Source organism: Arvicanthis niloticus, chromosome 14, assembly GCF_011762505.2.
Source record: "Arvicanthis niloticus isolate mArvNil1 chromosome 14, mArvNil1.pat.X, whole genome shotgun sequence".
NCBI lineage: Eukaryota > Metazoa > Chordata > Mammalia > Rodentia > Muridae > Arvicanthis > Arvicanthis niloticus.
Window position 1 is genome coordinate 27,228,168 of NC_047671.1, and position 23,148 is coordinate 27,251,315.

At 49.4% G+C, this 23,148-nt stretch overlaps 2 protein-coding genes across 4 annotated transcripts; one reads left to right on the plus strand and one right to left on the minus strand.

Moving 5' to 3' along the window:
- Positions 1–622: 622 nt before the first annotated feature.
- Pcyox1l (prenylcysteine oxidase 1 like) lies at positions 623–10,579 on the plus strand. 3 transcript variants are annotated; one of them, XM_034518389.2, is made up of 6 exons: positions 623–834; positions 4,770–4,976; positions 6,099–6,273; positions 8,658–8,869; positions 9,114–9,254; positions 9,679–10,579. In XM_034518389.2, exons 1-6 carry the CDS (start codon positions 747–749, stop codon positions 10,338–10,340), a joined length of 1,485 nt encoding a protein of 494 aa, XP_034374280.1. In that variant the 5' UTR covers positions 623–746; the 3' UTR covers positions 10,341–10,579. The 3 variants fall into 3 exon arrangements, with proteins under 3 accessions (XP_034374280.1, XP_076768684.1, XP_076768685.1); XM_076912569.1 differs by lacking the exon at positions 623–834 and adding an exon at positions 5,075–5,157 and having other exon boundaries at positions 4,838–4,976; XM_076912570.1 differs by lacking the exon at positions 623–834 and adding an exon at positions 5,075–5,116 and having other exon boundaries at positions 4,838–4,976.
- A 5,724-nt stretch (positions 10,580–16,303) lies between these two features.
- Il17b (interleukin 17B) lies at positions 16,304–22,446 on the minus strand. Its single transcript, XM_076913051.1, has 3 exons — positions 22,369–22,446; positions 18,981–19,270; positions 16,304–16,783 (listed from the first exon to the last, which is right to left on the minus strand). Exons 1-3 carry the CDS (start codon positions 22,444–22,446, stop codon positions 16,552–16,554), a joined length of 600 nt encoding a protein of 199 aa, XP_076769166.1. The 3' UTR covers positions 16,304–16,551.
- Positions 22,447–23,148: the final 702 nt, after the last annotated feature.

The following is a 23,148-nucleotide window of genomic DNA, read 5'->3' on the forward strand; positions in this document are numbered from 1 at the left end:
GGGAGAGCATGTCCATAATCCCAGCATCTGAGATGTGGAGGCGGGAAGGTCAGGAGATTAAGATCATCATCCACTACATCGTGAGGTTCAGGACAGCCAAAGCTACTTGTATCTAAGTTAAATAGTTAGGGGATAAATGGTAGAAGGCAGGTGTAAAATGTAGAAACTGGAAGAAAACAAACACCAAAAATTCAGGATCTAACGCAGACCCGCTGTTTCAACAAACATGCTAGTCACTCTAGGCACCAGCTTGGTCAGCAATTTACAGCATTAGAAAAACAAGCCCCCAAAGGACTCCCCCCTCCGTTATCTCACGTGATCATCACAACCTAGAAAGATAGAGCGCAGATTATTCTGTCCCCTTGTAACAGACATAGAGAAGGGACTTCACAAAGCTAGTAACTGGTTGGACTCCCTTCTGTGCATCTTCCTGCAGCTGGGCCCTTGGTCCTGATGTTGAGATCCAAAGAAGTGGCACACCTGCGCCTGAGCAGAATGAGCCAACCAATGAAGAACCCGCATCCAAGGAGGAGGGACAGGGAAGCTGCCAATGACTGAGCTCTCCCTGAGACAGATGTAACTAATGAGGACTTCGTGCTGCAGAAGGACGGTTGCTCGACCAATGAAAGACTGAGACCAGCCAGGCTGCTAGGCCGGATTGCCAGTAGGGCGCCAGGGCGGAGCGCACAGTCGAGCGCCAACCGCTAGAGGCCGATCCGCAGCGTGCTGCCCGGTCACCACCCGCCATGGCCCGCGCTGCCCCGCTGCTCGCCGTGCTGGCCACACTCCTCACCGCCGCCGCTGCAGGCGGAGACGCACCGCCTGGGAAAATCGGTGCGGGAAGGATGCGGTGGGGTGCTCACTGAGGACGGGCGGGAAGAGGGTTCGCAGCTGACCTGGGGTAGTGGGGGGCTGCTCCGGAGACGAACTGGGTGTAGGAGAGGCTCAGGGCTGCTGGGCGCGGAAGAAGAGTGCATAGGGGTGGTGGGGATGGGGATGGTGGTTTGAGCACGAAAGAGAGGGCCACCTGGGAAGGAGGAGGCCCTGGCAGTAATAGCCACTGACAGCTTGCTGTCTGCAGAGCACATGGTCTCTGCACATTTGCTCTGGAGAAGCTCGCGGGTGACAAGACAGGAGCTGGGCGGGCGGTGGCGTTCGCAGGGGTCTGCTGAGGTCCTTGTGTGTAGCAGAGGCTATGGCTGTGGTTCCTGCAGGATGAGAGGTCCTTCCTTAGGATGAGAAAGTTCCGTATCTGAAGAGCGCTTGGCAGGTTCTGCGGGCGCTTAAAAAACAAAAACAAAAAAGGCTTTGGAAGAGTAACATTTAACCAGAACTTCCGGTCTGTAGAAGGCAGTTCCTTCCACTGGACGGAACAATAGATCGCTGGGGGTGGATTTGTTGAGTGACAGAGTGAGGAACTTTTTCCCCTCAGGCTCCTCTACTGCTTAGCTCCGCCGCCCAATATGGATAACTCCTAAACAATAATCTTTTTTTTTTTTTTTTTTAATTATTATTTGTGTGGTTTTTCCCAACATTTCATTCCAAAGTTCTTCAGGCATACAGTAAAGTTGAAAGAATTTCTCCCACCACCCACCCTGGCATTTGCTGCTAACACCACTTACATTCTTGTGCATTTCAAAATAAAACTGCAGGCACCGGGACACCTCACTAAATACACCATTGTATAGTCATTGTCACTAGTGCCGCGTTTGTTCACTTCCCCCCCCCCCTTTCTTTTGTTTTCACTCTGCATGACTCAGAGATTCTCAAATATCTTTGTGTATGAATTCCTACAAGCAGAAATGTTCAGCTTCTGGTTGTGGGAGGACAGGCGGGACAATCATAGACTTGCCTGGACCAGTACAGTTCTAAAGGTTAATTGTGTAAGAAAACTCCCCAACAGGCCACAAAGGGTTAAGGCTGACCAAAGCATACTGGAAATCGATTTATGACTGAGAGTCCGTGGAAAAGAATCTTGGGGGTTGGGTATTAAGAGAAGGCCTAGTAGAGGTTGACTTTGGGGCAGACTTGGAAGGATAATGATGAGTTAGGCAGACAGGGACCAGGGATGTGCAGTACTCATTTCCTTAGGAATGGGTAGCAGGGACCCTTCCCAGCAGAACTAAATGGTGATTCCATAGCTTGCATCCTGCCTCCTTCTAGCTTGTCCCCATAAACACCTCACCCAAGTCCTTCCTTATTGATGACAAGCTGCCCTTTAGCTATCCTGAATGCCTTCAGCCCCTTGCTGCTTTGGGCTGGACCTAGAAAGGAAGAAGGACAGGGTGCTTCCTGTTTGAGGGCATAATCCTTGGGCTCCAGCAGGATTTCATCTTGATGCTTCTGGGAGGTCCTAAGGACCCTTTAGAGTCCCCCAGATGGCCTGCTCATGCTGCCCTTTCTGCTCTCACGGGCATGCAGGTTTTTCCCAGGATGCCCTGGAAGCCTGTGGTCCTACTTGGTCATGGATTGTTCTAGCTGACTGTACACGAGTCTCTACCCATTGACTGCTTAGGCTCCCCGGAACCAAAACCCTCTTTTGGTTCATCTTTGAGCCTTGGTACATCTTATAGGACAAAGCAATGTCTGTTATGTATGTCCCATAAGCCAGTTCACAGTGACATGACATCATATAGCCTGGGAGAGTGGGAGTTGAGTGATATCTCCATACCTTGAAATGACCATTTCTTTGGAGAAAATGGGTAATTTAGGACTCTCTAGGGAAAGAGGAAGGGAAGAGAGCAGAGTGATTAAGAAGAAGCTAAGGGTATTCCTGAATGTGACTTTTTGGGTTTTGGTTTTGGTTTTGGTTTTGGTTTTGGTTTTTTGAGACAGGGTTTCTCTGTGTAGCCTTAGCTGTCCTAGAACTAGCTCTGTAGACCAGACTAGCCTCAGAGCTCAGATATCTGCCTGCCAGTGCCTCCCAAGTGCTGAGATTAAAGGTGTGACTCACTCTTAAGTACTGAGGAAAAGGAGTTGGTTATTTCAACATGCAATAGATATATCATGGACTTTGCTACCTGCCAGGGTCTAGAGACAGAAAACCCTGCTTTCTCTCTGTCCTCAAACCTTTTGAATACAGTGTGGCAAAGGCAGAGAGAGAGTGCTGCTGGAAACTGTGAGAGAACCCTGCGTCTCCCTGGAAGGTGGCTCTGACAAGCTGAGCTGAAGGGAGTTTTTATCTTCTTGCCTGGCTGGATGGGAATAATGGGCTGTCAGTGAGAGGAAAGTAACGTTTCAGATATAGGACAGACAGAATCGCAGGGACAGCAATAGCCCAACCCAAGGGTTTCATAACAAGTTCACCCTCCTCCCTCAGGACTACTTGTTGACTACTGTCTGTCTAGACAGTGGTTCCTAGCAGCAGTAGCAGGTGGTAGGTTGGATTTTGACCAAGGGTTGACACACTTTGCTTATAAAGAGCTAAAGAGTAAATATTTGGGAATTTGAAGGCCATCTCATGACAGTACATAAAAGAAAGGGTTTGGGCTTTACTGGCATATGTCAACAGCATCAGGGGGCTGAGAGGGAGACTCTCTTGAGCCTAGGAGTTCAAAGCTCGCCTAAGCAGTGTGGAGAGACCCTATGTCAAAAAAGACAAGACCAGCCAGGCTTGGTGACTCATGCCGTTAACCCCAGCACACCAGCACTTGGAGGTAGAGGCAGGCAGATCTCTGTGACTTGGAGGCCAGCCTGGTCTACATAGGGAGACCTTGTTACCAAAAAAAAAAAAGACCTATGCCTGTAAAACTTCTAAAACAAACCTGTACTTGGATTTTGGCCTACAGGTGTTTTGATCCTGTATTAAAGAATGATTTCCAGCCACCAACAGAAGTGCTTGGCCAGTCACTTCGCCAGTTAATCCTAGAATAGACAAAATGGAGGAGATGGGAAATTTTATACAAATCTAACTGTATTATCTGATTTTTTAAAGCATTGATTGATTGATATATGGAGAGGGGGTACATGCATGCCATGGCACTTGTGTGAAGATCGGGGGACAACTTGCAGAAGTTAGTTCTCTTCTTCCACTACATAGGCCAAGGACCAAATTCAGGGTCAGCAAGCTTGGCAGCAGGCGCCTCTACATAGTCATCCAGTTAGCCCAATTTACATATTCTCTCTCTCTCTCTCTCTCACTGTTTTGTTTGTCTGCTTGTTTTAGACAGGGGTTTCTTCATGTAGCCCTGACTGTCCTGGAACTTGCTTTGTAGAGCAGGCTGGCCTCAAACTCAGAGATCCTTTTTTTTTTTTTTTTTTTTTTTGTTTGTTTGTTTGTTTGTTTGTTTGTTTTTTTCGAGACAGGGTTTCTCTGTGTAGCCCTGGCTGTCCTGGAACTCACTTTGTAGACCAGGCTGGCCTCGAACTCAGAAATCCGCCTGCCTCTGCCTCCCAAGTGCTGGGAAACTCAGAGATCCTTATGCCTCTACCCTCCCATCCCAGGTGCTGAAATTAAAAGCATGCACCACCAGTGCCCGGCTCAGTTTAATGTTTTAGAACATTCTGAATTTTGAGATTCTTCTCTTCTCTCCTGCTAGGGTCTTCCTTTGTCTGATGAGGGTGGTAGTAGGTACCAGAGAGGCAGGCAGCCTTTAACTGTTGGGCTTAGAGCATCTTAAAACTCAGACTGAAATTACCCCCTTTGAAATTTCACAAGCCTGCTAAGTGCAAGTGCCTGAAGCCTGCGCTCTGCACCGGGCAGTGTAAAAGTAACCAGCCTCTCTCTTGTGCCTTCTCTCCTTCCCTGCCTTGTTTGGACTTGCTGACAGCTGTTATTGGAGCTGGGATCGGGGGCTCTGCTGTGGCGCATTTCCTTCAGCAACACTTTGGGCCCCGAGTGCAAATTGTCGTCTATGAGAAAGGGACTGTGGGTGGCCGCCTGGCCACCATCTCTGTCAACAAGCAGAACTACGAGAGCGGGGCTGCCTCCTTTCACTCTCTGAGCCTCCACATGCAGGACTTCGTCAAGCTGCTGGGTGAGTGTTCATCACGGGGGATCCAGTGCCCGGTGCCTCAGGCTCCCCCAGACCCTTAAGGTCAGATAGTCATTTAGCTCAATCTCCTCATTTTACAGATGGAGCAGCTGAGACCAGAGAGGGGAAAGAACTTGCCTGAGGTACACAGTGAGTTAGTTGCAGAGCCGGGATTAGAACTCAGGTTTGACTCCCAGACCAGTCTTTCCCTTTCAGCTTACTGTCTATTAATTATGCAAATATATCAGTGTCCACATCCTGTTGCCCACCAGATACCTGGTACTCTACTAGGTGGTATGTGGACATTACCTCAAACCCTACCAGTCTTCAGGATGAGAGGCGGATCTCACTCTAAAATGGAGCTCAAACCATTAACTTACTTCAGCTGAGACAACAATGCTATATAGGTGATAAAGCTGGGAATCAAAGCCAGCCTCATGTAAACTCCAAATATACACCGTTTGCTCAAGACCGCCAGCCTAGCTCTTAGAAGTGGTCCTGCAGGATCTTGTCTTGTAGATACACAAAGTGGGTACATGCAAACACATTCACTACATCAGGGCCTGGCATAGCAGAAGGCTGGCATGTCCTCTCTGTACTTGGGTCAAACACAATACCACGTAAGCACACAGTAGACCATCCAGGATGCAGGATGTTGTTAAGGAGCAGGGTAATGTATATGTTATGTCAGGGTTGGAGTGGGGGGGGACTAAATCATGGCCATATACATACATACATTTTCATGAGTAGAGTGTATCTTTGGAGTGCTGAGAAGCTAGAAGGAACTCGTGTGAGGTCAGGGCCCCATCTCAAAGCGAGCCCTGTCACAACAGTCTTTAGACATTCTGGAATGGTAGCCTGTCCCTCACTCTTGGCTAAGCAGATCGAAGTTGAGAGAAATACAAAATGGCACATTGTTTTCATCTTCACTTCTGTATTCACTAGGAAGAGCAACCGTTCTCAGTGTATTCATTAGCATGCTGATTACAAAGTAGCTTATAGGATCAAAATAGACAGTTCCAGTCATTTCCATCAGGAAGGTCCCAGTGCAAAGAGCTCAAGGCACTGCTTGGGCCTCCTGGGGTCCTTGAAGGGGAGCTAAAGGGAGCCGCTGGTCTCCCGCAGGGCTGAGACAGCGCCGCGAGGTGGTGGGCAGGAGCGCCATCTTCGGCGGAGAACATTTCGTGCTGGAGGAAACCGACTGGTACCTGCTGAACCTCTTCCGCCTCTGGTGGTACTACGGCATCAGCTTCCTGAGGCTGCAGATGTGGGTGGAGGAAGTCATGGAGAAGTTCATGAGGTAGGGTCAGGCGGAGCTGCAGAAGCTTGTTGGGAGACCAGGGACACTCTTAGGAAGGAACTGACTGGTTGGAAAGTATGAAGGGGGCGGGAGGGGGGAGGTAAATCCAAGGGCCGGGCACAGTTCAATGCAGGCTCAAAGCAAGCAGCCTGATAAGTGTGTGGGACAGCCCCCCACCCCCACTCCCCACCCCCGGCCAAGTCATACTAATCTCCATTCTTTCCTCCCACCAAAGTTCTGAAGCACGGGTTGCAAACTCAGTAACTTTCAAAGGCTAAAGTGTGGCGTACTTGAGGTACTTGAGGTACCCGGGAGGAAGAGGACAGGGAGGCGGGATAGCTTGAGGAGTAAGGCCATCTGAGGGAGGCAGCCAGTTGCAGCAGTACTGTGGTCAGCCATGAGGAATCGCATCATGAAGATTTTCAACTTTTCAGTGTTTATCTCCAGTTGGTTTTGTGAGCCAAGTGAAGCACTTGTGTAGGCTATCTGCAGCCTGGGGTCACCCACTGGCAAGCTTGTGGTCCTCACTCTGTCTCTCTAGAACAGTGGTTCTCAACCTTCCTAATGATGTAACCCTTGATTACAATTCCTCGTGTTGTAGTGAGCCCCAACCATAAGATTTTTTGTTGTTGTTGTTGCTAGTGCAATTTTGCTCCTGTTATGAAATTTAATGCCAATATCCGATATGCAGGGTATCTGATATGTGAGCTCTGTGAAAGGGTAATTCAACCCCCAAAGGGGTCGCAGCGCACAGGTTGAGAACCACTGCTCTAGAACAGACATTCTCTTTTCTTTCCTCTGGAGTGCCAGCCTCTCCCCATTACCTCTAGATACAGAGGACAAGAGATCTGAACCCACTCTTCTCACACGCCAAGCAGCCACACCTCTTCTGTAAGCCCCCTGCTTCCTGGAGCCCTGAGCAGAGGCTGCCCCTCGGGCCCATCACTGACCCTTCTCAGTGTCAGATGCTGAGCTGTGGTCCCATCGCGCCCTCCTCTGCCTTTCTCCACTCCCTTTCCACTCTATGATTAGGTCATCCAAGGTGACATGTTTTCTTGACATTCTCCAGATGTCCCACAGAGATGCTACACTTCCGCTCTGTCTCTTCTTTCTTTTTAAATTAATTTATTCTTTGATAATTTTATATATGTATGTAATGCATTCTGGTCACAATCCTCCCTCCTTCCTCCTCTTCCCTCCTCCCTCCTTCCTCTTCCCTCCTTCCTCTTTCCTCCTCCCTCCTTCTTCTTCCCTCTTCCCTCCTTCCTCTTCCCTCCTCCCTCCTTCCTCTTCCCTCCTCTCCTCCCTTTTCCCTCCTCCCTCCTTCCTCTTCCCTCCTCCCTCCTTCCTCTTCCCTCCTCTCTTCCCTCCTTCCTTTCCTCCTCCCTCCATCTTCTTCCCTCCTCCCTCTACCCTCTTCCCTCTTCTTCCTCCCTCTCCTACTGGTGTCTCTCCCACTCCCACCAAGACCTCATCCCACTTTGATGTCTTCTGCCTTGTTTGCTCTGCTACCCACTGAGCTCCTCCCCACCTGTGACTGAAGGTTTATGGGGCTCTATGTTCTGCAGACTCTATGCAGACAACAACAGTTGCTTTGAGTTTGTGAGTGCCCCGGCCATGGCATGCCCATAAGACTATTTCACAGCCCCTCTCCCTACCACGTGTGTGCGTGTGTGTGTGTGTGTGTGTGTGTGTGTGTGTGTGTGTGTGTAACCATCTTTCTGCCTTTGCTTGACATAGAATTTCACTGTGTTGTCCAGCCTGGCCTCAAATTCACAATCCTCCTGTCTCACCCTCCGAAGCCCTGGGACTGCATTATTTCCATCATGCACACAGTCATGCTCGGCCCCCCTCTTTCCCTCCATATGCTTTTTTCTCTTGTCAGTTTTAAGTCACCCTGCCATGCTGGCTGCTCCCTATTGCGGAAGCAAGTTCTACCTGTCTTCTTTCACTCCCCCATTCCTATCCACCCTCTCGACACTGCAGTCTAGTGGCCCAACTGAAAACCAAGCCCAGAAAAGGCAGCCATTCAAAGGCAAGCTAGACCAGAATTGTATCAGCAGGTGGTTCTCATCTGTGCTAGTTCAGGGGCCGAAAAACAAAATCCACTCATGTTCAGAGACATATCAGCACCAGGAACGGGAAGTGTGATGTAATTGTCATCCAGCCGAGCCACACTAGGAAGCCAGGTCCTGTGGGATCCTAGACTATCTGTCTTTATCTCTGCGCTGTCCCTGGCCACCAGTGACAAGGTACAGACAAGCCCAGTATAAACCACTGAACAGGCCAAAGGGATGGAGTGTCAGGCCTGCAAGAGGACCTCATGATGGGTGGTCATTCCAAAAGCCTGTCTGCACAAGACTCCAGTCCCTCGATTCTCCTAGGATCTACAAGTACCAGGCTCACGGCTATGCCTTCTCGGGCGTAGAAGAGTTGCTCTACTCATTGGGGGAAGCGACCTTTGTCAACATGACCCAGCGTTCCGTGGCTGAGTCCCTGCTCCAGGTGGGCGTCACACAGCGCTTTATTGATGATGTCGTCTCTGCTGTCCTACGGGCCAGCTACGGCCAATCGGCATCAATGCCTGCCTTTGCTGGTGAGTGTGGAGCCCTCAGCCTGCTTGTCCTTCCTGCCCATATATTTAGAACAAGCTGGGTTCCCATGAAAACCTTCTGGCTTATTACCATGGCCCTCATTCTGTTCTTTCTTACTTTCTTTCCTTTTTTCTTTATGTTTTTAATTTTAAGAGCACGTTATATTTAATGTTTGCTATCCACGCTCATGGGTGGGAGGAGTCTTGTCCTGGGATGAAGGCCCAAGATCTTTCCCCTCTCTCCCAGGAGCCATGTCCCTAGCTGGGGCTCAGGGCAACCTGTGGTCCGTGGAAGGGGGCAACAAGCTGGTTTGCTCTGGTTTGCTGAAGCTCGCCAAGGCCACCGTGATCCATGCCACAGTGACCTCTGTGACCCTGCACACTTCAGGTAAGTGAACAGAGCAGGAGTTATGTCCATACCTTTCCTAGCCAGCCCTCCTTTCTCTCCTGTGCCTCAACCTAGTGGTCCTTGTAGGAAGTATTTTTCAGAAAAATCAGTGGAAGGCCTACCAACACTAGAGGGCACTGTCGTGGTTTACAGAAAGAGCTAGGAAGCTTCCTTCCACGTATCTACTATTCCGTTGAGCACTGAGAATTTGAGTGACATCCTTACCTCAGCCAGTCAGCAGCAGAACCAGAGGAAGGGCTTGGGCTTTCTAACAGCCCAGTCAGTGCCTGCCCAACTGCTGCATCAATATGAAAAGGAGACAGTCCAGCTGCCCCTGACACCAGACTCTTCCTGTATCCCCAGTGCTGAGTCCCAAAGGGAAAGTCGATGGGTATAAATGAACGTTTGTGTTCTCTCCCGCCAGAAGGGAAAGCCCTGTACCAAGTGGGATACGAGACTGACAAGGGCAACAGCTCTGACTTCTACGACATCGTGGTCATTGCCACACCCCTGCACCTGGACAACAGCAGCAACAACATCACCTTTGAAGGCTTCACTCCACCCATTGATGACATTCAGGGCTCTTTCCAGCCCACTGTGGTCTCCCTGGTCCATGGCTACCTCAACTCTTCCTACTTTGGTTTCCCCGACCCTAAGCTTTTCCCCTTTGCCAACATACTTACCACAGACTTCCCGGGCTTCTTCTGCACTCTGGACAACATCTGTCCTGTCAACATCTCAGCCAGCTTCCGGCGGAAGCAACCCCAGGAGGCCGCCGTGTGGCGAGTGCAGTCCCCGAAGCCCCTCTTCCGGACGGAGCTGAAGACCCTTTTCCGGTCCTATTACTCAGTCCAGACAGCGGAGTGGCAGGCCCACCCCCTGTACGGCTCCCGCCGCACCCTCCCGAAGTTCGCACTCCATGACCAGCTCTTCTACCTCAATGCCTTGGAGTGGGCGGCCAGCTCCGTGGAGGTGATGGCTGTAGCTGCTAAGAATGTGGCGTTGTTGGCTTACAACCGCTGGTACCAGGACCTGGACAAGATTGACCAAAAGGACTTAATCCATAAGGTCAAGACTGAACTGTGAGGGCTCCAAGGAGAGCCCAGGAACTCTGTCCCACACTGGAGATGGAGCTCACTCCAGCCCTCCAGTAGCACAGGACTGACGAGGCCACATTCATGGGCTGTGCGGCTTTCTCTGCCCTCCTGTATTGAGTAGGGTCCCCCATGTGGGTCCAGGAGATCTACTGTCTGCTTATCTACGGATCCTCTTAGAGGCTGCCTTTTTTTTTTTTTTTTTTTTTTTTTTTTTTTTTTTTTTTTTTTTTTTTTTTTTTTAGAGATTAATAAGAAAAGGGAAGGAAATTCAAGTCAGTGTTTTGGGTTTTTTTTTGTTTTTTCTTTTTTGTTTGTTTGTTTTTGTGGAGTTTGGGTTTTGTTTTTGCTATTTTTTGTTTTGTTTTTGTTGTTTGTTTTGTTTTTGTTTGTTTTTGGGGTTTTGGGTGTTTTTTGTTTTTGTTTTGTTTTGTTTTTTTTGTTACTGTTTTTCAAGAAGAAATAAAAATTCACCCTCTAATCCACTTCTGACTTCGTTTCCTCACTAGACGCCACGGTGACTGAGAAGGGGTATAAAGCAGAAAACTCAGTTTTATTTCATTTCTGTCTTCCATTCCCATCTTCCCAAAATGCACAGCCTTACAGTAAAACATTTACAACCAGCGGCTAAAAGCAGAAGGCAAGGTCAGAAAATAAGCATGTGGGTGGGCTGCTTGGAGTGGGTTCTAGCTCAGAACTTCCTTAGAGAGCATCTCCACACTTTGACCTGATTCAGCCTAATCTGACCTGAGGGAGAGATGGGCTTTTGGGAGAAGGGATGCTTTTGATATCCCTTGGAGGTATTGGCCATCCTTTTTATGCAAGAGTACAGACGATGTGACAGGTTCTGTGATGCACCTGTCTTGCAAAGGAGACAGGTCCTCAGAGAGTGGTCCTGCCTCACCCCCAAAACCTCCTCCTAGCCAGGCAAAAAGACGCATGGGACAGAGCTCTTCAGAGCTTAATCTGGTACTTTCTCTGGCCCTAGCTTAAGAGAGAGAATTATGCTTTGCTTCTTCTATAACCTATAAAGATTAGTGGGTTGGAGCTGAAGACGTACTTCAGTGGGAGAGTGCTGGCCTAGCATTTGGGAGGCCTGGGTGTTGGCTCCCTGGACCATTAAATAAATAGATCAAAATTAATATTGAGTATGGGCATAGCTCAGTGGAGGGCATGTGTTTGGCATGTGTGAAACCCCTGGTTCAAGTCTCAGCACCACTACCCCTCACCCCAAAAAATTACTTTTTAACAATGGAGTGAAACTTGTCTTCATTCCTTTGGATCTGGGCCTTTCTACAGAGGGAACACGGGACTAAGCAGAGCCAGTATGGGCCGTCTACCCACAAAGACACACAGACACAAATAGACAGACATACACACACCACTCAGACTTGTTAAGCTGGGTTTTAGGGGAGATGCTTGGGTGCACACAGGAAACATTGCCACTTGAGGTTTCTAGTACAGAAACTTGCCCAACAGATAGTCCTGAGAGTCATCTGCCTGCTTCTTTCTACAGGGAAGACAAAAGCCCACATAAGCGAGAATATAACTTGTCTGAGGTCTTGACTAAGTTTTAAAGAACAACCCGGATCTGGAGCTTCACCTTAATTGAGGTCAGCATAGAGCAGGAGCCCCTTTGGTGCGGTGAGGTTCACACTGAAGGACAGACCTGTGCTCCACCAGGTAATAGCAATGCCAGGGAAGAGATGGTCTTTAGGGCACACGTGATCTGCATATGGTAGGTATTACTGACGCCGTAAGACTGGCACACCAGTAAGACAAATTTGGTTGAAGTAGAAAAACAAATGAAAACTGTCTGAACAATGAAGACAAAACTGGTTAAAAAGATTTGAGGCCACGTGAAGAACACAGGGCAAACCCCAGATTCTTCTCCCACAACCAAAGACTGCAGTCAACAGCCCTCCCCTTCCCTGGGGGCGGGAGGGTTCTTCCACAGCCACTGAGCCAATTCCTAACATAGACCATATAAACTGGCACTGCACCAACACAGATGCCAGGGGAGGGCCAAATGCTGATTGGTTGGGCTTCAGACACCTCTATTGTAATGGGGAAAACAGAGTAAACTGATTTTCTTAGAATAACAGGTTCTAATAATATAATCTCTGGAGCAGACGTCTTACCCAAATGTCAAGGCTATGGAGGGACCTCCCAGCCCCCAAGATCAATGACATTAGTCAAAGCATGTGATAGCATCCTTCAATTGGTCATATGGCTCAGGCTATCATTGGATGTCAGAAGACCAAAGACAATGCAAAACATATCCTGTTAACCATCCCTCCTTTGGATCCCTAAGGAGGGTATGGCTTAGACCTTAGGGCAAGTCCTGGGCTGGGCTGGGCTGGGCTGGGCTGGGCTGGGACTTCTTGCTAAGGTTGATCTGGCTGCACTCTTCAGAGTCTTTCTTTGCCTGAGTGGCCTAGCCTAAACAGTTCCAATCCACAGCCACTCCCAAAGCTCTCAGGGCTGCTTGCCTAAGCCTTCAACTCATGGTCTCAGTACTTTCAGGACAGATTCCAGAAGGGAGCACACAGGCCAGCTGAGAGCTGGTCCCAGGGCCTATCTTAGCCTTCTCAGGTCAGCAATCCCTCCCCAAGCCCAGAGAGGCTTGTGAATCTGGCCAGTAAAACAGAAAAGGCACCACTCTATGGCCCATAGTTCTCAGTACAGTATAAGGAGCACTTAAAACGCTGCACACAGGCTAGGAATGTAGCTCAGTCAACAGAGTTCTTGCCTAGCATGCATGAGTCACAGTCACCCCTGCTTGTAATCTCAGCCTTCAGGAGGCGAGGCAGGAGGATCAAAGTTCAAAGTCATCCTTGGCTACAGAGTAAGTTTGAAGCCAGCCTGGGGTATATGAAATTCTGTCTCATGAAAAAAAAAAAAAAAAAAAAAAAAAGGAAGAAAGGAAGGAAAAAGAAGGAAGGAAGGAAGGAAGGAACAAAGGAAGGAAGGAACAAAAAAAGGAAGGGAGGGAGGGAGAGAGGGAGGGAGGGAGGGAGGGAGGGAGGGACGGAGGGAGGGAAAGAAACAAGAAGAGAAAAGAAGCCAGCCTGGTCTACAGAGTGAGTTCTAGGACAGCCCGGACTACACAGAGAAACCCTGTCAAAAAAAAAAAAAAAAGAGAGAGAGAGAGAAAAGAAAAAAGAAAACAGAATCATAAAGATGTTCAACCTTCTAGAGCACGTGACCCAAGATGGCCAACCTTTAGGAGTCTAATGTTAAGGAGTGCCTTGCTCCTCACCTAAGCATGAAACAGCACTAAAGAAAGCTAGGGGCTGGAGGGTATGTCCCCTCGAAGCCTGCATTTATTTACATGTGTTTCTAGGAATGTGCTGGGTACGAATGTGCAGGGCTCAAGACTGGTAGTTTCTCACAGGCAAATGGAAATCAGGAAATGCATTTAGCTTTAGACCCAAGTATGTTTCTGGATCCAGGCTAGGTTCACTGGGCTTGGGCTAGGTCCCTGAGCTGTCCTGCTTAGGCCCAGGAAGAAGCCAAGTTTCAGGCCAACAAGATGGCTGGGGGGAGGGCGGGCTGGAGAGATGGCTCAGCAGTTAAGAGCACTGACTATTCTTCCAGAGGTCCTGAGTTCAATTCCCAGCAACCACGTAATGACTCACAGCCATCTGTAAAAAAGGGATCTGATGCCCTCTTCTGGTGTGTCTGAAGAGAGCTGCAGTGTACTCATAAACATAAAATAAATAATTCTTAAAAAGAAATAAATGGCTCAGTGGGTTGAAACACTTGCTGCCAACCCTGAAGACCTCAGTTCAATCCCAGGACCCACAGGGTGGAAGGAAGTTATTCTGTGAATTTCAAAACTGCCTGTGGTATAAATTCATATACACACCCCCACCACCACCTGCTTGCTCTCTCTCAATGTGAAGGAAATTATACTGTTTTTAAGAAGCGACTATAGCTTTAAGTCACAGGATTGTAGAGACTGGAAAAGAGCTTGATAGTGAAATGGATAGTGATGTGCCCATTTCACAGATGAGGACCCAGCAATAGGAAAAGCCACCATCTTCATATAACAAGTGTATACTAAACATCGCCAAGATTCTCACATGCCTTCTGTAAAGATGGCCCCTTTTGCCAAGAAAAGGGGCTGCCTTCTACCTTCTCTACCTGTGCTCCCCCAGGACTTCTGCAGCCCAGCTTCTCCCAAGGTGACTTCCTGTAAAGCCTTGGACCCAGAGAGCACAGGGCTTTGTGGATAGGTAGCTCAGTGGTATAGTTCAAAGTTAGCATGTATAAAGCCTGGGTTTAAGTGCCCTGTATTTAGGGACACACAGAGACCCAGAGAGCATCTGTGGGAGCCTTAGAGACAAGCAGCCCCTGCAGAAGTGGCTGCTAACGGGATCGGCATGAGCTGGCACGTGGAGTGTATTTTCCATGCATCTGGAACCAGGCCAAAACTCCCCAGGGGAATTTTAACCAGTATACACTCTACAACAATACCAAAAAAGGTAAGTTACTTTCCAGCCCAGACGAGCGCATACCTAACCATTGGCTTTTCATGAATTAGACAATTAAAACATCGCACATTGAAGCTGCTGTAGGCACAGGAGCCCAAGCAGCCAAGTAAAATATTCCTGTGGGGGGCTATTGACCCCTTCCTAGAGGGTGACTCCAAAATGTTCATTCACCCATGGAAAATAGCCCAAGCCCCTCAGCTGTCCTGGGGGTGGGGGCAGGGTATTTTTAGAGCCCAGGACAGCTGATTGGGGATTTGCAGTGGTGTTAGAAGGCCCAGGGGGTAAGATTCAATTTCAAGGGTGGAAGAGTTAGCATGGGGGTTGGGGAGGGGGGGACAAAACCCCATAGGGACTTTAAGATAACATTTTCCATACTGCCTGTGCTGGTCAGTAGAATGTCATGCTGTGACCCAGTGGTTCTCAGAATTTGGTCCCATGCAGCAGCATAAGCAACCCCCAAGACCCACAATGTAGTAATTAAAAGAAGTCAATGCAGTCAAGTGCCCACCTAAGTCAGTATCCTGAGTGCTGGGCCAGCGGTCTGGCCAAACGAGCTTCCCAGGTGGCTGACTCACACTGGCGTTTTGAGCATCACAGATACATACATCAGCACTGCAGATAAGTGGCTGGATTTTTTAAAAAAAATCTAATTTGCCTTACATCTCTTGAGTGTTTAAGTAAGCCAGAATTCCAGGCAGGCAGGCAGGCAGGCAGGCAGGCAGGCAGGCAGGCAGGCAGATACACACACACACACACACACACACACACACACACACACACACACGTATACACATATACATACATATATGTATATATATACATGTATATATACGTGTATATATGTGTATATATATACATATATATGTGTGTGTATACACATATACACACACACATATATATACACATACATGCATACGTATACATATATATACATATACACATACATACATACACACACAATACATATATACCTTGGATTCTGCAAAGAATCCTGGGACTGAGGGTAACCTTTCCAGTCTGTGACAAGGGTCAGCTCCACAAAATCCGGGAGAGGCTGAGCCCTAGCTTGTCACTGCAGAGTCTGGAACCAGCCTCTTCTTAAGAATAATTACTAACTTAAAAGTCCTAGTAACTTTCCGTTAGGTGGGTAGCATTCGGTCTTAAGACAACCAGGCTTCCATGATACAGCTGCTACACAGACTTAGGAGCCCAAAGAAAGCCCACCACGATCTTAAATGAGAAATATGAGAGAGCAGTATTTGTTTCCCGAGAGATTCACATGTATTTAAGGCTGTACTCATTGCCAAGGATGGCCTTGAGTTTCCTCACCTACCCATCTTTAGAGCACAGGTGTGCGCTACCTCCATTGGGTTTACATGGGGCTAGAGATGGAACTTGGGGCTTCATTTGTGCTGTGCAGACACTTATCAACTGAGCTACATCCTCAGCCCAGAATTTTCTAATAGCCTTGTTCACTGTTGGAGAGCCGAGCCCTGGAAAACGCTCACTTACGCTGATCTGAAATCTGTGTCCCAGCGATCTCCAACCCCGACACAATTTTAGCTTCCTGGTCACAAGGAGCAAGCCCAATGCCTTCCTTTACAAAGAACAACATTTACTGTTTATCAGCCTTGAGGGTCACAGTGGGTGCAGGGGGCGGGTGGTTATTGCAGCGGCCAGGCCACCGGGTTGGGGGTTGATGGCTCAGAAGATGCAGGTGCAACCCACAGCGATGGTCTCCATGACGACACGCTGGCGGCAGGGCCCAGGGCGAGGAGGCTGCGGACAGAGGCGGCGGCGCACTGGCACCTGGCTGAACACTGGAACGCTCACCATGCTACGGTCCTCCTGCATGGTGAAGGGGTTCACGCAACCCAAACATAGGCACCGCGCCTCGGGCAAGTCCGCAGGGATGCGGCTGGGGTCGTGGTTGATACTGCGGGGAGCGAGTGGGCGGGAGAGAGCAGGGTGAGCACCAGGAGAAACAACAAAGGGCGCAGCCCATGCCAACCCCAAAGGGTCTGCGCAGTTAGGGTTAGAATTAGGGCCAGCGGCCAGAGTGTGTTGTATTGAATTCCTCCTTCTCAAAGAGGAGACTCAAATCTGGAAGCTAGTCGCTAGTCAGGGTCTGTGAAACCAGGTTCCCCCTTTCAGTCAGAAAGATACCATGGGGACTACAGAAAAAAAAACAATAAAAATAAAAATAAATAAATAAATAAATAAAATTAAAAAAAAAAAAAAAAACAAGTGAGCCCTCTTCCTTCTCTATCCTGTTTTTATATTTGGGGAAATTAATCTCCAGAGATTAAATGTGCTACTGAGCCCCAGAGATTCAACAAGCTTTGGAGTGTTGTGGTTTGATTTGGGCCTCTTTTGTTTCTGTCTCTTTTTTTTTTTTTTTTTTTCTTTCCCATTTTTGAGCCAGTCTTGTTTTGCATCTCTGGCTGACCTACTGCTTGCAGTCCTCTAGACTCAGCCTTCCCAGGGCTGAAATTACAGCAGGCTTAGCTCAACAAGTTGTTGTTGGTTTGTTTGAGTCGGGGGAGACCTTGCAAGGAGCTGGAGGACAACTTTTGGCAGTCAGCTCTCCTTCCACGCTGTGAATTCTGGGGATTGTATTTTCATACACATCCCTTGTTGTAAGCATTTCTGTCCTAGACTTTAGGCATTCACAGGGGAGCAAAAGGAACAGAGTGCCTTCTGGGGGTTGTCCTAGATTGGCTTTTATTCTCTGTCTCAACTTCCTCCTCAGTTAAACAGGAGTGAGAGGTAAGAGAATCAGACCTGGGAACATACGGCCTCAGTCACCTCACTTTGCTTGGGAGCTTCTTGGAAATGAATTGGAAACCTCCTGAATGAGCCTACAGTTTTACAATCTCCCTGACTGACACATGGGCACAGCCAAGTAGGAACAAGCTGTAGCCTGAAGAATCTTTACCGACTCTGTTGTCACATTCCAGGGCTACACCCGTGAGACACAGGAGCACCAGCTATGCACGCCAACTTAAATTTCAATCTATACTAGTCCTTCAGTCTCATCAGCCACGTGGTTCACTAGTCACATGGCTACTACAGTGGACTTTATTAAAGGACATTCTGACCAACAGTGCCAGTCTAGAGTCTTAACATGGCCAGGAGAGCTCTGGACTGAGTTTGTGAGTGAACTAGCAATTTCTTTATTCCACTTAATCCATGCATGCTGACCTAAAAGGTGGTGACAGACACACAGACACTGCTTCTGCAGCCCAGAGCAGCAGAGAGATTCCCAAATCAAGGAAGGGACTGTGCACCGTAAGCAGGCGAGACAAGTGAAACACTGTGGTCCTGGCATCGGTCCTAGGGAGTTTGACCGGGTGAGCTCAGGAACGCTGACGTGTTTGTGAGGCAGACATTAAGAAGGCACCCACTGGCATGAAAGATGTGAGCCTCTCGCCAACACGCATGAACCACAGTGCTGGACAAAGTACCTTAGGACACCCCTGGAAGATAAAAAGGCAGTGTGGTGTATGGCTACCTGTTTATAACAGCTCACAAAGTTCGTACTGACATTGCTTCCATTAACAGCTGGGGAAACTGAGGCTCAGCAAAACTAATCCACTGGCCGGGCGGTGGTGGCGCACGCCTTTAATCCCAGCACTTGGGAGGCAGAGGCAGGCGGATTTCTGAGTTCGAGGCCAGCCTGGTCTACAGAGTGAGTTCCAGGATAGCCAGGGCTATACAGAGAAACCCTGTCTCGAAAAAAAAAAAAAAAAAAAAAAAAGTAAAAACTAATCCACTGACCAAAAGCCTTACAGTTGGTAAGGGGCAGACATGGGATTAAAACTCATCCGAGCCAGGCGGTGGTGGCGCAAGCTTTAATCCCAGCACTCGGGAGGCAGAGGCAGGCGAATTTCTGAGTTCGAGGCCAGCCTGGTCTACAGAGTGAGTTCCAGGACAGCCAGGGCTACACAGAGAAACCCTGTTTCGAAAAAACAAAAAACAAAAAACAAACAAACAAACAAACAAACAAAAAACCCACAAAACAAAACAAACAAACAAACAACAACAAAAAAAAAAACCTCGTCCAAATCCAAGGTCTTGAACACAGTGTCTGGGACAGTGGGGAAGGCGGCCCGCTGTGCCAGCCCACTTACCTGTAGCCCCATGGAGACAGGCTCCTCTTGTTGGACAGCCACAGCTGCAGGTTGACTTCACATTTCTTCTTGGCTGGCTCGGAGCTGTTCCTCAGCTGGGCCACCATCTCTCCAAGGTTCCTCTCATACTCCTCCATTCGAGCGTAGGGCTTTCCTCGAGACACCAGGTCCAGTGGCACCTGGTGAGGCCCTGGGGCCAAGGGGCCAGGCCTCCCTTGTCCCTTCCTTTTGCCTTTGGTGTTCCGGGGCTGGCTTGGCACCAGAAAGATGCAGATGGCAAGAAGGAAGAGCTGGGGAAGAAGGCTACTGATCAAAGGCCAGAGCCAAGTCTCTCTGGGCCAAAGTGTAGGGTTAGGTCAGGGAGGAGAGCGGTCTCTACATGGCTACCTTGCATATGGACACCTGCTTTGTGTTGGGCACTGGTACTACCACACCCTTCCATAGCTATCTTGAAGTCTTTAAAATAGGGAATCTCTTGAAAATCTCCCTATGCACTCTAGTCATTCAATCTGTAGAGCATGGTTGCTTCCCAGAACAGCTCCACCGCCTCCTAACTGGCTTTCCCAAACCTGTCTGGCTTCTAGTCAGCTCGCCACACCCAGGCCAGCAGCAGCCATTGAGAAGCACATCTGACAATATCTCTTTCCTCCTAACGTCTTTCCTGAGGCCCCCGGGGGTCTCCGGTGCCCCTCCTCGACTCCCCTGTGCCTGTGTTCGGCACGTCCCTTGCTGCTGCGGGAGGGATTTTGCACAGGCCTGTGCCTGCAGAGTTCCACCTTTTCCGTTGACCTTCTAACACCTTGCCCAGCAGTGGGCTCAAGTTCACTGCCTCAGCAACGCTTCTGGACATCTTGGAGTTGTCATGACCCACATGCCCCTCACACATCTGCCATTGTACTTGGACATGTGATACTTTGATATCCTCCTAGCTACCCCGAGCCCCACCCCCAAGGCACAGACTCCCTGACAGCACTGAGATCCTTTCCACAAAATTTTATCTCTCATGTCGGTATCTGCATGGTGTCAGACGTCCTGGAGCACAAGCGGAGTAAATGGATTCTGCCGCCATGCCTGCCCTGAAACTCAGATAACTGTGGGAGTGGGACAGGAAAGTAGCCGGAATGACAAGCAGAAAGGACAGGGGCTGGAGGCTAGGGCTCACATTTGGCTTAGGTCCTCAAGGTGGCTGGGCCCAGCTTTTCTAGAGACTCAGCCAATGGAATAAGAAGGAGGAATAAGAGCAGGGACTCTTCCAGGGATGTGGAAGAGTGAGAGGAGGTTTGGAGCTGCTTACAGGCTTTGCTGAAAGGAAGTGAAGCTGAAACAGAGTGGGCGAGAAGAAGGAGCACCGCCCGAAGCTGGCGCATGGTTCCTGTGAGACTCTGTTTCCAGATTGTGCACTCTCCTTCTCCTCCTCCTCCTCCTCCTCCTCCTCTTCTTCTTCCTCCTCTTCCTCTTCCTCCTCCTCTCCCTTCTCCTCCCCCTCCTTCACAGACAACCTGCCTTTCCCCCATTCCTGTTTGATTTTCCTCACTACTTTTCTGATTCTTACCAAACTCAATGCCTTCCCTGGACCTCTCAGTCCACAGGCACTGGGCCTGGTTTCTTATCCAGGCTGCCCAGCAAGCCTTGATCCTTGGAAACAAGCTCTAGCATAGCCCCTCTTGGCAGAGCCACTTGCTGGCGTAAACACCGCACCAGTGAATCAGGTTGCTAAATTCTTCCTCTTGGTCCTACATTCTGCTGCAGAAGATACTTCTCTCACTCCAGGCTTTCTCAGTGAAGCTTCTTCCCACACTCTCCTCAACTCACCTTGCAGGGGAAGCAGAGATCAGACTCAATTTCCTCCCTCAATTTCCAGATGGGAACAAAGACAGGAGGGCTTGCTTAAGAACATGCATTCTGCCCCGATCCCAGAAGCCAGGACTGGAAAAACCCTAGTGCCTGAGTCTGTCCGGATCTCCCCAGTTGCTTCTGTCTGAAAAGGGTTCAGTGTGGCCAGGCTGTGTCCAGAACTGGAGCCCCAGCCTTGGGCCATGACTGCAGGCTGAGACCAAGTTCTGTTTCTCTCTGGGCCTAGTGGAGAGGACAGAGCTGGTCCCTGCAGATTCCAAGCCAAACACAGGCAGCCATTAATCAATGGGAAAGAAACATTTACAGAGAAGGTGGAGGTGGGGTAGAGGAGCACCACGTACCAGGCTGTGCGACCAGTCCATCCCATCAAGTCAGGCGGCAGGCCTGCAGCTGCCGCCCGCCAGAAACCCCAGATGCCGTAGAGAGAGAATGGCAGCAACAGGATGGACTGAGGCAATTATAGCCCCACAGGGGGCTGCTGGGGGTGTGGGTGGGTGGGCTCACCGTCAGCTGGGAGCCTTGGGCCCCCAGCTGGCTGTGCCTTAGCACAGTGGCAGGCGGTGAGGGGTGTGGGGACAGGCTAGGAGCCAGGCTGAGGTGCCCAAGGGCTGTTGACCAAAGGACAATGTCCTGTGTGTCTGGTGGGGCCCTGGCTGATGGCACCTCTGCCTGTGGCCTGCGGCTGGCTGACCAGCCAGCACCCACAGCGCCAGTTGAGACAATCGGCTTCGTTTGCTTTGGGGATGGCAAGGGGGTGAGGGTGGAGGAGGGATGGGCTGCTGGCTGGTTGGTCAGCAGAGAAAAATGTACTGAGACTGGGTTGGCCCAGAGCCAGGGAGCACTATCTCCCAGAGAAACAACCCCAGCCACTCCAACCAGCCTCAGGTGAGCTTGGCTGCCCACCCTCTAGATCAGAGGTAGGGAAACTGAGACCTGAACAAGAAGGAGATTTTCCCAGTATTCCACAATGAATTAGCAGTGTCAGGGCTGGGCTTTTGGGCCTGGTTCCTATCCAGAACTCAACACACCATCCCACACTGTTTGTGTTGGGATATTTTCTGCACAGTTCTAGCCCTCTATGAACATGTTTCTGAGTCTGTGCTCCACCCAGGCCAAGGTGCAGATGCCTAAAAACTTCATAGCCAACTGTTAGAGCCTTCATGAAGTAATACTTGCCACCTTTCATGAGAGATCTCCATCCCCTTTGTGACTGACTACTTATGATCTTTCTTCTGTCAGCCTCAGTTATAGTCTCTGTATAATGGGAGTTATACCCTGGGAAGCGTGACCCCGCTGACTCCTATTGAAAGTCTAAGTCTGTTTCCACATCTTTTGATGTGACTTCAGAGAATAAAGAAATAAGTCGTGTCAGAGCTGGCAATGCTTGGCACCGAGTAAGCATTCAACAAACACTTTACTGTTTATTAGAAAACAATGCTGTGATAATTACTGTGTTTTTTATTATAAACAACAGCTGTCTTAGTATTAGGGCTTATATGTCTCAATACCTCTCCCGTGTACCCCTCAAACCCACCCTTCTGGCTGAGGTGCTATACGCAACCTTCTTAAAGCAGGTCACAGCTTCATGAGCCCAGGTGACTCCAGGGTTCATGGTGCCCCAAAAGCTAGACTGATCATCCTCTGTGGCTTTGAGTGAACAGCCAACTGAATGTGAGCAAGCGACAAATAGGCAGAAGGCAGACATGGCGCTGGGGGCAAAGGGAGTTAGTGAGCAGGCAAGTTCCTCAGCCTTGTCTTGCTGAGGGCCAGTCTTGGCCATGTGCAAGAACCGGAGAGAGGAGGAGGGCAGGGTGAGAGGCCTCCTGAATGTCACAAGATTAATCTGTGGGGCAGGTTTCCACAGCATAACTGAGGAGCTGGCTGGGGCACAAACTCCTCGAGAGATACCACCATATTTGGTCAAATACTAGACAGGGCTCCATTTTGTCCTTGGAAACTCCGGAGGGCAGGAGTTTCCTCCTTGGGCAACAAGCCCCCACCCCCAGCCCTGGCTGTCCCAGCCCCTCTTTAAACAATGAAAGAACCTGGCTAAGGAGTGAATGGGGGAAGCTTGGCTAGTTCTTCGCTTTCTTCTGCTGCTACACTGGGGTCCGTAGACAGGGGAAGCGATTGAAAGATACATATTGGAATATAGAGGTGCCTCTGCCTTTCAGGACTTCATAAACATCCATTCCTCTTACTTGCTAGTGCATGCAAATTTTATCCTGATTCTTGAGGATGAAATAGCAGCTACCCAATACCCAGATATGGGGTGTGCTAATGGAGATTCCAAAATAACAGAGCCTGGCATTGC

Bases quoted from the DNA above. Each gene is read 5' to 3' on its own strand.
- Il17b (XM_076913051.1), bottom strand. From the start codon at position 22,446: ATGAACCCTGGAGTCACCTGGGCTCATGAAGCTGTGACCTGCTTTAAG. The intron at 19,271-22,368 runs GTGGGTTTGAGG...CTTCTTCCCCAG, and splicing joins ATAGCACCTCAGCCAGAAGG to CTCTTCCTTCTTGCCATCTG. The intron at 16,784-18,980 runs GTAAGTGGGCTG...CGCTCCCCGCAG, and splicing joins CTGTCTCCATGGGGCTACAG to TATCAACCACGACCCCAGCC.
- Pcyox1l (XM_034518389.2), top strand. From the start codon at position 747: ATGGCCCGCGCTGCCCCGCTGCTCGCCGTGCTGGCCACACTCCTCACC. The intron at 4,977-6,098 runs GTGAGTGTTCAT...GGTCTCCCGCAG, and splicing joins GGACTTCGTCAAGCTGCTGG to GGCTGAGACAGCGCCGCGAG. The intron at 8,870-9,113 runs GTGAGTGTGGAG...CCTCTCTCCCAG, and splicing joins ATCAATGCCTGCCTTTGCTG to GAGCCATGTCCCTAGCTGGG.